This window comes from Carassius gibelio, chromosome B25, assembly GCF_023724105.1.
Source record: "Carassius gibelio isolate Cgi1373 ecotype wild population from Czech Republic chromosome B25, carGib1.2-hapl.c, whole genome shotgun sequence".
NCBI classification, from domain to species: Eukaryota; Metazoa; Chordata; class Actinopteri; order Cypriniformes; family Cyprinidae; genus Carassius; species Carassius gibelio.
The window spans coordinates 6,710,031-6,725,602 of record NC_068420.1 but is presented as its reverse complement, the minus strand read 5'-3'; the positions used below and the strand labels follow the sequence as shown (position 1 = coordinate 6,725,602).

The following is a 15,572-nucleotide window of genomic DNA, read 5'->3' as shown; positions in this document are numbered from 1 at the left end:
CTTTGGACCACTGGGCAACAGTCCAGTTCTTCTTCTCCTTAGCCCAAGTAAGACGCCTCTCACGTTGTCTGTGGTTCAGGAGTGGCTTAACAAGACGAATACAACAACTGTAGCCAAATTCCTTGACACGTCTGTATGCCTTGACCCCAGTCTCAGGCCATTCCTTGTGAAGTTCTTGAATCGATTCTTGAATCGATTTTGCTTGACAATCCTCATAAGACTGCGGTTCTCTCGGTTGGTTTTGCATCTTGTTCTTCCACTCAACTTTCTGTTAACATGCTTGGATACAGCACTCTGTGACAGCTTCTTTGGCAATGAATGTTTGTGGCTCCTTGTGAAGGATGTCAATGATTGTTTTCTGGACAACTATCAGATCAGGAGTATTTCCCATGATTGTGTAAACAAGTGAACCAAACTGAGAGACCATTTTGAAGGCTCAGGAAACATTTGCAGGTTTTGAGTTAATTAGCTTATTGGCATGTCACCATATTCTAATTTGTTGAGATAGTAAATTGGTGGGTTTTTGTTAAATGTGAGCCAAAATCATCACTTTTAAAAGAACCAAAGACTATTTTTATGATTGTATTCTATTTTGATTATTATTTTGACAATTTATTACTTAAAATACATTTACATTTTTAATAAATGTATATCTTTAATAATCAAAATTATTTTTGGTTTCGAGCTATATATATAACCAGCTATTTAAATAATAATAATAATATTATTATTTTATTTTCGATTACTCTTTGGATTATATATTTATTAAAATAATTTGTAATATATATTTTTGTAAAAAAAAAATTAAATCATAGTTACAATGTAATTTGTACGTTTTGACGAAGTGCTGTTAATAACATAATTTTCACTTTCATCATGTCGTCTGAGGCAGGTTTTAAATCTAAAGCTAAAATTCTAGTACTGACTCAATTGTCCAGTGACAATACAGGCACCGCCCACAGACAGACAAAAAAAAAAAAAACCAAACACGAGCGCCACCCACAACCCAGGCCCCACCACACGACTACCTGACATTTCCAACTTGTTCCCATAGAGTCTTCCATTGTGATTAACATTTACTCAGCAGGCGCATAGAGCATCTTCTCCCTGCAAGACTAATGTGCTCTGCTGGCTCGTTACTGCCAATTCATTTCCAGAACATCCTCCGAGTCATCATAAAAACATGAATCCAGTATTCATGTATCATACATAAATGCAGTTTCATGTCGCTTTATGTTAACGTCTTGAACTGCACATAATGTCTTTTTAAAGCGTAATATGATACTGCGGCATTAAACATCTGCTGGAGAATATCACTAATATAACAACTAAGAGAGTATTCCTTTGACAAACGCAGAGACAAAAATCCTGATTTTGGAAATGATTTAATTTGGATGCACCGTGTCTGACTATTCGCTAAACAGACAGCGATTGAAATTTCAGGAAACTAATGCAAAACTAATGGATAAAATAATAGTTATTCAGTAGGGCTTTTCTCCTGGGCAAAAAGCATTTCATTTAAAGATTAGCGGTAAGCTGCTCTATTTCTCTCTCTCGCTCTGACAATGAGACTGTAAGTGATTTGACTTTAAAGAGCTAGGGTAAGTGAGCATGTGTGTGCCACACAGGAAGTCATTAGCAATAAGACACACTTGGACAAACCCCTCCCCTTCACAGGCCCCTCCCTCTCATCTGCATAACCACAGACCATTATACTGCTATTTGTTGCTACACAACAAGCCAGTGGATCCACCTACAGATCACAGATCCCTGATGTTTGGAAAGCTTTAGCATAATTTCCGTATTGAAAAATTGTGTAAATACACATTTGGATTTTTATATCCTACGTACACTACACTTACTTAAAAGAAACAGTTCACCCCAAAAGTTGACAATTTTGTCATAATTAACTCTAAAGCTGCATGCTTTTCTTCTGTTCAACACCAAATGTAAAAAATAACACACAAAGTAGTCCATACAACTTGTGCGCTATATTACAACAAATCTTTTTAGTTCATAAGAGAAGTAGCATTGAATCATTGAGTCTGATTCATAAATCATTCATTTGTATTTGAACAAATCGTTTGTCATTTAAAATTGTTTTATATTTATTTATTTACCCCAAATGATTTAATATTCAACTATAATAGTAGAACATACGACTTTATGAGTTTATGAGAAGTAGAGTCTGATTCATTAATGATTCGTTCTTTTAAAAGCATTTAGTTCGTTATTCAGTATTATTTTATTTATTATTTTACTTTCCCAGAAATTATTTTATATTTTTCTTCCAAAAATATTGTATTTTTGACTTTAGTACATACAACTTGTGCATTATATTACATTCTTTCTAGTTTATGAGAAGTAGCACTGTGTCTGAGTAATGAATGATTATTTCCTTAGAACAAATCTTTTATTTTATATTAGACACAAAGTTGACACACTGAATCACTAATCCAATAGCAGTGGCTCACTGTAGGCGGAGATGGTTAGTGAACAACTTAAATTTTGGTTTGTTTTTTAAACAAATTTATCACAGTTGCAGAACACAAATTGAAAACTTTTAGCATAATTTTAAGCATTCTTTTATCAAAGATTAAAGGATTCGGTTCTTTTGTATTCTATGGAAGAAAGTCAAACGGGTTTAAACAACATTGGGTAAACAAAGATAGATTTTACATTTACTGGTAAAGTATTACATGTAAATGACCCTTTACTCCCTAAGGATTGGTGGTTGCAGTCAGATACGGGGTACCCTGAGAGTGATTTAAAAAAAAATACAAATAAAAAATACCCACCCGGTCACCTTGTTGGCTATACCATTGAAAACACCTCACACAGTGCTGCAAACACGTTCATCAAGAAGCCCAGTCTCACAGCTTGGGTGTAAAGCCAGATATCATCGCTACTATCTAATAAAATACCAGAACCAGAAATTCATCCAGGCCCTGTCGAAATGACATCAGTCGGACCTATTTGTACATCATATTATTTGCACACTGGAGTAAAGAAAGTGAATTTATTCTCTGCCGGTGCCTTTACTGCACCACAAGTGCCGTCGATCACGCTGATTGCATTTGTAAAACCAGCGATCACAATGAAACGCACATGATGTTTTTGCCACTGGAGACATTAAATGCACCGGGTCAAATGTTTGCACGACGGCAAGCACATTGTCATGTCAAGCCAGCTTTTTAGAAATGCCCACGTGGGCGTAACAAATGGCGAGCGTGCTCTTCTGAGCCCGGCGTTTCAAATTTTATGTGTACACAAGGTTTATTCAAGAGGGCTCTGAATTCATAGCTCACACTGAGGAAGTGATATTTGGACCAGTATTTCTGTGGGAAATCTTTTAGCTCCTGTGAGATTTATATGAAGAACTAATCCAACAGCAGCAGACAAAACGGATAACCCACACACACACACACGCACACACACACAACCCAACGTAGTCCGAGCCAGCTGGGCTGAAATAGCCCAGACTGATTTAATATTCTGTGTGGACAGAGATACCACAGCACCTGGCATCAAGTCCTCAATTCTAAATCAGATCAATTCAGAAATCAACTTCACTGAGTGGCAGAGCACTTATTAAAGACAGCTGCTCATTTTAGAGCCTTTTGAATGATGAGTCTACAGCTTTATCCAACCATTCTAAAGCTTTTCTGCATGGATCTTCACTAGACTGTACCAAACAATGAAATGACCATGAGGACCAGCAATTTTTTTTTAATTTATTTGATTTTTAAGGACATTTTTTGGACATTTCACGAGTCCACACTTACATATAATAAACAGAGTAAAGGTTATGCGTATTTGGCATGCTGTCGGAGCTCTGAATTTTGGCCCGGACCCATAGTATCCCCCCTACAGGTTAGGACAGAAATAGTTGTAAGTGCGGAGAAGGGATGGCGGAAGGATTCTGGAAAAACGGTCAAGGAACAGAGGTAAGTCCAATGCTACCTCACGACCTATTCGTACTAAATTGTACGACCTCACTCGTACGATTTTACATAATTTGTCTAAACCCCAATGACGGTTCGGTTTAGGGGCGGGGTTAGGTGTAGGTCATTCGTACAAATTCATACGAATTGTGCAACTTACAAGTGTGGTCGTACGAATTCGTACGAATAAGCCACCTCGTAAAATATGTACGAATTGCCATGAGATCAGGTTGGTAAGTCTGCTGTGTATCTTATCTTGTTAATTGGGTTGATTACTTATTGTGCTCCTCTCGTGTTAATTAGGTTAATTAACTGAACGTGCCCCCCCCCCCCCAAACTTTGATAATAAAACATAATTTTATGAAGGGAGTGATTTTCATATATATATGTTTTACATCTTTCTATGTCAAATGTTGCTTTACATTTGATCAATTAAGAAACAAGGGTTCCAAAAGGAGGTTTTCTGTAGTGAAGAATATTTTTTTGGTTCCCCTAAGAACATTTCAGTGAATGGTTCTTAAAACAGCCATTTTCTTTTTTACTCTCAAGAACATTTTAATGATTAAAAAAAAAAAAAAAACGTTTGTGTGATGGAAAGGTTCCAGGTTTTAAAGGAACTTAATTGAACCATTAATGCCAATATGAAGCTCTTAATGGGACTTATATCAAACTTAATCACAAATCAGGTTATAGAAAAAAAAAATCCATTACAGGGGCTTTTTTTTTTTTTGACCCTGAGCACCTCTCAATTTCTAACAATGTCTGATTTATCCATGTGGTGAAATATTTGTCGTTTCTTCAATAACTACAAGACAGAGTCATTAATCCAGAAGAAAGCTTCACAGACAACACTGACCCAAATGCCTGTGAATTGTCTTGGATCTTGACATTAAGAAGTCTGCCAAAGGTTTAACCGTAAAATGAGATAAGACAATTTATATTATAAGTTATTATTAAGTTATAGATAGATAGATAGATAGATGAAAAGCATATATTTTATATATTTATTGATTACTTTCATTTTGAACACACACACACACACACACACAGAGCATTTAATCTTAAATAGCCTACAATATATGCTCTCTCTCTCTCTCTCTCTCTCACACACACACACACACACACACACACACGCCTTAAAATCCGAAGCGTTGTGAACTTACAGCATCATTCTGTCTCGCTGCAATAACACACAGGTGCATATGTTCATCTTATAAAACGCGACGATCTGTGCACAAACACCGCTGAAAGTGCTTATATCCGTGTCTGATGAACCCTTCATGCGATCACAGACGATCCCTCATAGGAACATAGGCTACATATAAACTCTCTTCAAATGATCACAGACACCATCACCATCTTCATCAACATCATCTTTCGGCTGATCGACGAGCTCAAGGAGTCGCACGGATATTCTGCAATCATCCGTCTGTCCTATTAAAACCACAGCAGTGCTTGGGTTCTTCTCCCGTCTGCAGTCTGGACTCACCCAGCGCGAACGAGAGCACCTCACACACGCGCACATGAGCGCGCGCTCACACACACATAAACACGCGCGCGCGTCTCCGAGTCTGTTCAGACTGTCTCAGAAATGTCTGAACGAATAAACTGCGCCGAAACGTGCCTATAAGAGATATTTTCACGCAAAAACTGAGAGAAATAGATGTCTCTTCCTCACGACAGTTTACCGAGAGAACCATATTTCCCGCCAAAATATCAGTAAGAAGTGCTCTAGAATCGATATTGAAAGCATTGGGAACCTTTCTGACCAGGGGTGGTTCTAGGGTGAGTGGAGATCCGAGGCTTAGCCCAGAAAAATCCATGTATGTATATTGTGACTTTTTATTTTAATAAATCAGAAAGATTTACCTTGTTTAAAATATACAAAAACAATAAAAACAAAAACAAATTTAAAACAATTTATTAGTATTGAGGAAAATACATTTGCTTTTTGCAAACAAAAATTAAGAATTGCAAAACAAATGAAACAGCGCAAAAGCAATGATTTTTCAAATACATATTTTTTTCCATGGTCATAACAATTACTTTATTTGCAACGTTTTTCATTTTGGGTGTCAGTCTAGTTTGAACTTGCCATACCATTTTTCACTTTTCTGCACGTCTGTCTTTGTGGCACTGTTTTGACGTGGGGTCAATTCGGGAGTTCGTAGCGGGATCGAGAATCATTTGAATCAGTTCGGGAGTTCGTAGCGGGATCGCGAATCATTTGAGTCAGTTCGGGAGTTCGTAGCGGGTTCGCAAATCATTTGAGTCAGTTCGGGAGTTCGTAGCGGGATCGCAAATCATTCGAGTCATTTCGGGAGTTCGGAGCGGGATCGAGAATCATTTGAGTCAATTTGGGGATCGCGAATCATTTGAATTAGTTCGGGAGTTCGTAGCGGGATCGCGAATCATTTGAGTCAATTTGGGGATAGCGAATCATTTGAGTCAGTTCGGGAGTTCGTAGCTGGATCGCGAATCATTTGAGTCATTTCGGGAGATCGGAGCGGGATCGCGAATCATTTGAGTCAATTTGGGGATCGCGAATCATTTGAATCAGTTCGGGAGTTCGTAGCGGGATCGCGAATCATTTGAGTCAGTTCGGGAGTTCGTAGCGGGTTCGCGAATCATTTGAGTCAGTTCGGGAGTTCGTAGCGGGATCGCAAATCATTCGAGTCATTTCGGGAGTTCGGAGCGGGATCGAGAATCATTTGAGTCAATTTGGGGATCGCGAATCATTTGAATTAGTTCGGGAGTTCGTAGCGGGATCGCGAATCATTTGAGTCAATTTGGGGATAGCGAATCATTTGAGTCAGTTCGGGAGTTCGTAGCTGGATCGCGAATCATTTGAGTCATTTCGGGAGATCGGAGCGGGATCGCGAATCATTTGAGTCAATTTGGGGATCGCGAATCATTTGAATTAGTTCGGGAGTTCGTAGCGGGATCGCGAATCATTTGAGTCAATTTGGGGATAGTGAATCATTTGAGTCAGTTTGGGAGTAGGAGCAGGATCGCGAACCATTTGAGTCAGTTTGGGGTTGGCGAATCATAGCTGTATATGGATAGGCATTTTTAACTAATTTAGTAGCTATTTATAATTACGATTTCCACGCTTGTTTAGGTGTGAAATGTGAACTCGTATTTTTTGTTTTAATGATGTGCCTTTTAACAGTATCAATTATATTCGAAAACAAATCTTGCCTAAAAAGTGCACGCATCTAGGCTAATGTAAAGGTACATGATGAAGTCATACAAGTGCGCATGTGCATTTTGAGTGCGTTCTTTCACTGCATTATTCGGTGTATTCAAATGCATTTATGAATGCATGTGAATGATCACAAAATTCAAGATATGAACCCTTTGTGCCAAAAGGGTTCTTTCTTGTCCTTATAGAACCTTTTTAGCATAAAAGGTTCTTTGGAGTTGAGTAAAGAACCCTGTGGTTCTATATAGAACCCCAATGATCCCTTTCTTTTAACAGTTTGTTGTCATAAGCAGGGTTGGATCTAGGGTGAGTGGAGATCCGGGGCTTAGCCCAGAAAAATCCATGTATGTGACTTTTTATTTTAATAAATCAGAAAGATTTACCTTGTTTAAAATATACAAAAACAATAAAAACAAAAAAACAAATTTAAAACATTTTATTTAAAGTTTATCCCTTGTATCCCGACACATATGCTGATGTTGTGTCTCTACTTTTTTTTGTCTCTGTCTCTGTTTTATTTTATTTTCCAATCAAGCCTGACTGGCTACACTCGTCCTGGTAAAACAGGGATAAGAAGCAAACATTAAGCAGTGCACTGACACACTCTTACTCTACAAAGATATCTGGTCAAAGGAATTTATCTCTGTGTTTATGTACACTTAAAGCCAAGTATAATTATAAACGCAGGGCTCTTTACACTTATATTTTTAAAGGAGCACTTACACAGCACTTACAAATTGCATAAATACTCTTATGAGGCTAATGTATCAAATATAAAATTTGGAATACAGAAATATGAAATTATGAAAAAAATTAGATTGGTACTTTGCCACTAGGTGGCGGCATGCCACTGCCTTAATGTGTGAGTCTGTCAGTCATTTAATCAATGGATTCGTTTGAAACTGATGATTCATTCAGAAAAAGTGTGTGTGTGTGTGTGTGTGTGTGTCCCCTAAAGACTGTGCTGTGCAACCGTTAACTTTTAGATGTTCAAAATGTAACGTTAAATCAGACACAATTTAAAACCGAAAAAGAAATCTAATACTATGATTAAAAGTTAGAGATACCTGAAGCTGTATCTTGGCATTCAAGTGTTTTGGCTGGGGGGGACTGGGGGGCGTTGGGGTTGGGGGGTTCTTCCTTTTTTGAAGAAGAAGAAGATTAATTTTGAAATATCCATTTTAATTTTCAAATAAATTGATCTAGTAAAATACTACATGCCAACAAACCGCCTGCCTCCAAAAGATTTCATTTCATTGGCTGGATCGTACAGACGCTCATCGATGGTTGGCCAGTTTACATGTCAGTCAGAAGCACTATACTCAGTGGGTGGTTTTCGTCGGGTGTGAATGACAACACGTAAATTTACAGACACTGTGGACATGAGAGTCGAGAAATATTTATTTATTTATTTAAATTCTAATATAAATTACTTTATTGGCCATGAAAACTCATTGATGGCATGGTGGTAATAAAAACATTCGGGGCTCCAGCCCCCTTAGCCCACCCCTAACACCGCCCCTGTTTCTGACGGTTATTTTTTCAAGACTAACACTAAGTTACCTCAGTTTAATTTTAGTAGCAGGGTACTTGGGGGGGATTTTCCATGTTAACATTATAAATGTTTTAAGGTTAACTATATTTGTGATCAAACTGAGCTAGCTACATTTAATGTTTATTCTTACAGAAAACACCATGACGGTAATAGCACCCTTTGATAATAGTGCTGGTAATAGTATACTTTGAAATATGCTATCATACTCCAAACCTGTTAATATACATTTATCCAAAGCAGCTAGAGAATAATGCAAGCATACGCAATTGAATGAATGTGGTAATTGAAAAGTCGGCTAGCCTTCCATTAAACAATACAACATTCACACATTCCAATGTTTACATATACTTGATCCATAATTTCTCTCTTCACAGTGTATGAGAAAATTGACTGAATAATGAAAATTTGGTCACCATTTCAAGGCTGCATGATCAAAATAATGATGTGTTAAGTGACTAAACAAATGAGTGACTTTATATTTCTACATTATCAATATCAAAGTGCTACGGTATTAACTTCTAACATCCTCATGGTACAACCTACAGCATTTTGTTTTCTAAGGAAACATCCAGAAGCATTCTTTTCTTACTGTTGTTGACTGCAGTACAGAACACGAGGTCCTGGGGGCGCTGTTGCTCTCACTCAGATTGCTGTTGCCTAAAAAATCACTTTCCGGGCACCTTAAGCATCTGCCTGAAGAAGCTGTTTAAACACAATAGCTGTGAACTGCATAAACAAATGGCCTCCCATGACATAACAGCTGTCTGTTTAAATTAATATGGGTCAGTGCACATCACACGCACCCATAACTGCATTCAGTAAATGGGCGGCCCAGGATTTTCAGCTCCTTTCCGCATGATAAATCAGATTAAAGCTGCATTCAGGAGATTTTCCAGACAGACGTATATGCCTGAATCGATGGTCTTATTCCGACTGGGCTGCATTAACAGTTGAGTTATGAGAGATTTCTGCAGACGCCCCGGCTATGCAGAGACTAAACCTACAGGATCAGAGTCACTTAACACCTGAGTGTGTGTATGTGTGTGTGTCACAGCTAACAAGCCTCAAGTTCTCAAGCTGAACTTCCTGTCACAAGATGGTGGCATCTAAGATGGTGACATCTGTATCATTTGACAGTTTGAGAGATGAGTATAGGATCCAAAATAGACTGAGTGAATTTACCAGCAATATTCCTTAGCGGCCATTAAATTCCATTAAATATATATATATATATATATATATATATATATATATATATATATATATATATATAAAATAAAGTCTGAAGTAACATGTTTTATTTTTCTTAATATCATGCTCAGTAATTGAAATAAAAATATATTAGATGAAAAACTAACTTAATAAACATGGCTACTTACTGTTGAAATACAAACAAATTAAAGCTGAATAGAAAGATTGAAAGAAAATATTATAAAAATGGCAATCACATCACAAAATTTCAAAGGCAAACTTTAAAATAAAATAAAAAATTTAAGCCTAAAACATAAAAGCTAATTTAAAATATTACTTAATACTGTATTTGTATATTCAGTGGTACTAAAATAACACGACTGAATACATACAGTACGTTACAAACCGTATATATGAACAAACACATTATTACATAATAGTTCTGTTTATTTGTGACATACAGTAATACATTACCTGTTAACGCACATTAAAATAGCATTTTCCACATCATTCATAAATCAGCAAAATGTCATTTTAGATTTGTGATGTCATTTGAAGGAAGCCAATCATGATGTCTGTTCATAATATATTCAAGTTAGTGGCTTAAAAATTTAAAACAAAAATCCTAGATAAACGTCTGATGGCAAATTTACAGATGTAAAAGTAGATGCGACAGATGCTTTCTCTAGTACATGGTTTCTGTCTTCCAAAAGCCTCACATCATTCAGAGAGGGTTAAACTTTCATTCTTAAAAATTCAACTGAATTTTATTTACTCGCCAAAGCCAATTTCTACTCTCAATTGGTGTTGGATGTCTGCATTGGCTTTTCTGGCTGATTCTTTGTGACTGGGGAAAATGAGCCCGACAGGAATAGAGCCATCAGCGAGGAGAAAACAAACATCAGAATGGTATCTTCCAAACCACATTATTTATTGTCACAGCATGACAAATCTGAGTAGTTTGTAAGGCACAGGACGTCATGATGAGGGCAGACGTATATTAGGCCTAATCTGACGTCTGAGCAACACTTGATATGATCTACAATTCCAGTGTGACACAAACTCCGTCTGCACACACAACGGCATTCAGTTCAGAATAATCCTGCTGTTTTGCTGTCTCTCCATCTCCGTCTCGCCTCTTTCCAAGGCTGGAAAGGTCAAAGTGATGTGCACAATCCAACACAATACTCTCTAGTGGAGAAGATAATGGCTTCTACTGATTAAAAAGACAGATTTTTGATTATTGCCCATATTGTGGCTTATTCTGGCCTGGTCTTGTATAGCCAGACTTTGACTAGCAGCATAAACTGTTCTGGCCAAATGACTAACATGTCAAGAAATCAACCACAGTTTGTTGCACATGCAGCTATTTGAAATAGTTGAGTAGGCAGTCGAGGAAATAAAATATGCTTAAATAATTAAATTATAATTAATACAATACTCAAAATAATATGTCACAACAGTGTCCTAGTAATGTTGAAATTATAAATATAAATATATATAATGACAGCAGCGTTAGTTTGCTGTAATGCATAAATTATCTTTTTTTTTTTAATAATACAAATTAATTCACATACAGCAGTGTCAGTATAGATAAAGTATACAAATAATTCATATAATAGCAGGTTTATAAAAACATGCACACACAAAAATAATAATGTGTAGACTGTAGAACTTCTGTCCATTGACGATTAAAAAGCACAACAGTAAAAAAAAATGGCTTTAAAACTAGTTTCACTTACTAAGAAATTTTACATGAATGTAAATTTAAATAATTACAAAGAAAATGTTAAGTAACACTTTTTAAAGAAGAAATTTCTAAGTAGAACAACTTTTTATATGAAACATACTAAAACATTTTTTATGTACAACGTCGGAAATCTTTGTTTTGTTTTGTTTTTTACACTGTAGACATTTATAAAACCCAAAGTACAATATACAGTTAATCTTGTGAATAATTTTGGTTAATAGCTACTAAGAATCTCCAATTGAATTCTGGTTATCCTTTAAAGATTTAAATTCTGGTTATCCTTTGCAGCTAATCTAACAAATTTGAAAAAAACTTATGCAACGTTTTTAATATTTCTCATTTTATCAACCTTGCATTGCCAAAATGATACGACTTTGCTTCCAGTTGGACTAGTACAAAACCTGCACACTCCGACTCAGAGAGGTTTCGTGAAGCTGCCAATCAGATTTGAGCTTGTCAGATCAAAGCAGCGAAGGAAGGGTGTGGAGAGAAATGGCTCAGCTCACTTTAGCTGGGCTCACACACAATATACTATGTTGAGATATTTCTCTTTGTATTACTGATGGCATTTCCCAGCCGCAGGCTGCAGTGCAGAGACAGCAATAGCTACTTTAAAAGATGTTTCCAGCACAGCACTCATCTAATCTGGAACCAACAAAATCTCATTCTCTTGTTCTGTATTCTCTTGCTATGCTGGTAACAATCATATCTACCCACACTGACTCAGATCACATACAGCAAGTCAAGGGCTGTCAGGATTACCAGCATCTAATTTTACGATCACTGGTTCATAGTTGGACAAAACGTGAAGATATACCGGAAAAAATTTAGTTTTAATTGTCTTTTAAGGTGAATAGCCACCTCAGAACCATATTATTAGTAAGTAATTTTATTTTTAATTCATAGGGAGTGATACAAGTAAATCCAACCACATCTAAAAATTTTCATTTTACATGTTCATATTAAGCAGGAATATGCTTTAGTGTAAATTAACCACCATAAATTTATACAAAATAACATTGATAACACTAAACAGAACTGTAAATCCAAATATATAATCCTTGAAAAATGGCAACTATTTATAACCTTACCAGTTCCCATTCCTTCTCAGGAGCTACTTAATTATGTATGCTGTTGAAAGATCCATAAGCCACACCCCAAACAGAGAGACCACTCCTCCAAAGCACAATACACAGGCATGACCAGATCAGCTGATGTATTAACTTCAAATAATTTATTTTAGTTAATTAAAAACACAGATAACATATTATTTTGTAAAAATGAATAGGAATTATGGCAAATGTTAAAAATGTTTTAGACACTGAATAGAAAAAACCCTGACCGGTTTTGGAGTGACCTGTTTTTCATGTCTCTATGGGCACAGGTCAGGCCATAGAACATAATAAATAGAGTTTTGTGGCCAGAGAATCCAATTCAAATCCTGCCTCCAGACCTTTCAATGATTAAAACTATCCACATTAAAGAAATTACACATACTTCTACATTAGGTCCCAGAGATTGCTCAGTCTTACAACACATGCTGTCAAACTCTAAGCCTCAACAGTATAGTGAATTATTTCTGTAAATCCGACAGAAGAACACAAGCCTTGTAACCTTTGACTGAGGTTCATGAGGTCATTGTTAGGGTTTACATAATCAGGACTCATTGCCTGCCCACGTACACGCATAATATTCAGATTCTCTCTCAGAAGAGATTTTACACTTCATGAAACACATTTTCACCCAAACATCAAAGCCAGCAATTCTTTGAGGAATAAGCCCTACATTCAGACCTTACAATAATGAATCCCTGCAGCAAAAAAAGACTAAAGTCATACATTATTAAACCCTGCTGCACTGATAATTTTCACTATTAAAAGCATAAAGCAGTGAAATCTTACGTCATTGAACCCCTACAGTGCTGATGTCTTACATTTGGACTGTAACATACTGAAATATTACAGTAATAAAAAAATCATGGTACTGAAATCTTACAAAAGTAAAACTGTACATAACTGACATTTTATCTTTTGACTGTAATGTACTGAAATATTATAGTTATTAAAACAACAATACTTAAGTCATTTAATATTTAACTCTGCTGCACTGATATTTCACAGTATTAAGAGTGTAACATACTGAAATATTACAGTAATAACCACAGTGCTGAAATTATACAAAACTAAAACTGTATTAAACTGTAATATTTTATAGTTTGACTGTACTGAAATATTACAGTTATTAAAACACGACACTAAAGTCATTTAATATTTAAATCTGCTGCACTGATATTTTACAGTGCTAAAAACTACACTACTGAAATTTTTCAGTATTAAGACCGTAAAGTACTGAAATATCACAATATTAAAACACTACATTACTGAAATCATACAACATAAAAACTTTTACATTTGACAGTTCTAAAAATCTACACTACTGACATTTTACAGTATTTAGACTGTAATTTTAAAGTAATGAACACTGTACACTGTACACAAAATGGCATAAGCTACAGAAATTCATCCCTGCAGTACTGAATCTAAAGCAATACAACCTTACAAAACTGAAACCTTAGGGTACTGAAGTGTTACAGTAAATACAACAGTACTGTAATCTTACAGCACAGCGTCACTAATAAGAAATCCTCTTCAGTTTCAGCGTTGGAATGAGAATTGATCATGCAGCATCTGTGTGGAAAACCAATAGTCCAATACAAATAGATTTTTATTCTGCATCTCAATTACAACTTCAGTAAACAGAATTTCCCAGATGAATGGTCAAAGTGAGATCAATTAAAAACACTTAGCTTATGAACAAGGCAAATTAAGGAAATTTATGGCAGCAGAACATGGATGGACAGCAGAATTTGGATGCAGATCAGCTTGCAGCTTGGCTGAACGTTTGGCAACTGTTTGTGCCAGTATGGCTCACCACCATCAAACCACTCTAAGAGAATAAACCAGCACAGCCTATTTTACAGATCAATGACGTTACATTATTGTTAGGTGTAAGTATGCATGTGTGCATGCACCCTCCTGAATCTCCTAAGTGGGTTCATAAATATCTTATGCTGGTACAATGATCCTGCTATAAACGTGAGGATAGAAGGATTTTTTTCCTCAAAATCTCTCCTCATATCTCTCAGACAGATACATAATGCCGTGTACACAAATCAGATGCAGAATGTAGCTGAAAACATCAGCTGTTTCTCAGGAACAGATCAGCACCATCGAGCAGAGCTCTCAAATTACCAAACAGATCTGTTTTAGCACCTGGAATTTTAACTGTATACATATATTGGCACAGTTATCGATGCATGGACAGACCTTTTCAGAGTTGAGCGCCTCATCTAACCCTCATACACTCACTGCTCTGCATGTTTAGTGGATTAATGATGCCTGCAATGAACTGTAATTTGCTCCTTGAAGATCAGGCAGGTAGCGGTCCTATTAAGAGACCAGAAACATCACAAGCCGGCTTTGATGTAATGGTCAGGTATTTAAATTTATGAGCATTCATCATCTGAAGGAGCGCGCCTAAACTTGCGCAGCCAGTGTCTACGGCTCTACTGATTATTAATGGTAGCCATCTAGTATTTTTGCACCACATACAATGTAATGCATATGCAATGTATCCAAAATTGCTTCTCTGCATGCACTACTTGACATTTGCTATATTGGGAATAGTAAATGAGAGCTTGTTTGTTGTTGTCTCTTAGATCAGGGGGAATTTGCAAATAATAATGAAGTAATTATTATATATATATAGTCGTTATAGATTTCAAATCTTTTGCCCATCTCTATGTACGTCACTAGGAGCACTTTGCATAATAATCTCCGCCTACCGTCTTGAGAGAAACGGAACTCTGACCTGCCCCACCCCCCACACAGACGCTCTGGTTGGTGTGATAGCATCATGTCGAGGAGA

At 36.4% G+C, this 15,572-nt stretch overlaps 1 protein-coding gene across 3 annotated transcripts in view; it reads right to left on the bottom strand.

Annotated features, from left to right (window-relative positions):
* LOC128014592 (leucine-rich repeat and immunoglobulin-like domain-containing nogo receptor-interacting protein 1) overlaps positions 1–15,572 on the bottom strand; it is an 83,636-nt gene that overhangs the window by 16,797 nt on the left and 51,267 nt on the right. The window contains exon 1 of one of the 3 annotated variants that reach the window (XM_052598272.1): positions 5,108–5,443. The exons of the other annotated variants lie outside the window; for them this stretch is intronic. Coding sequence (XP_052454232.1) covers positions 5,108–5,146 — 39 coding nt within the window. The 5' untranslated portion in view covers positions 5,147–5,443. Of the gene's footprint in view, positions 1–5,107; positions 5,444–15,572 lie in introns of those variants that run through there. 3 annotated transcript variants of the gene reach the window in all.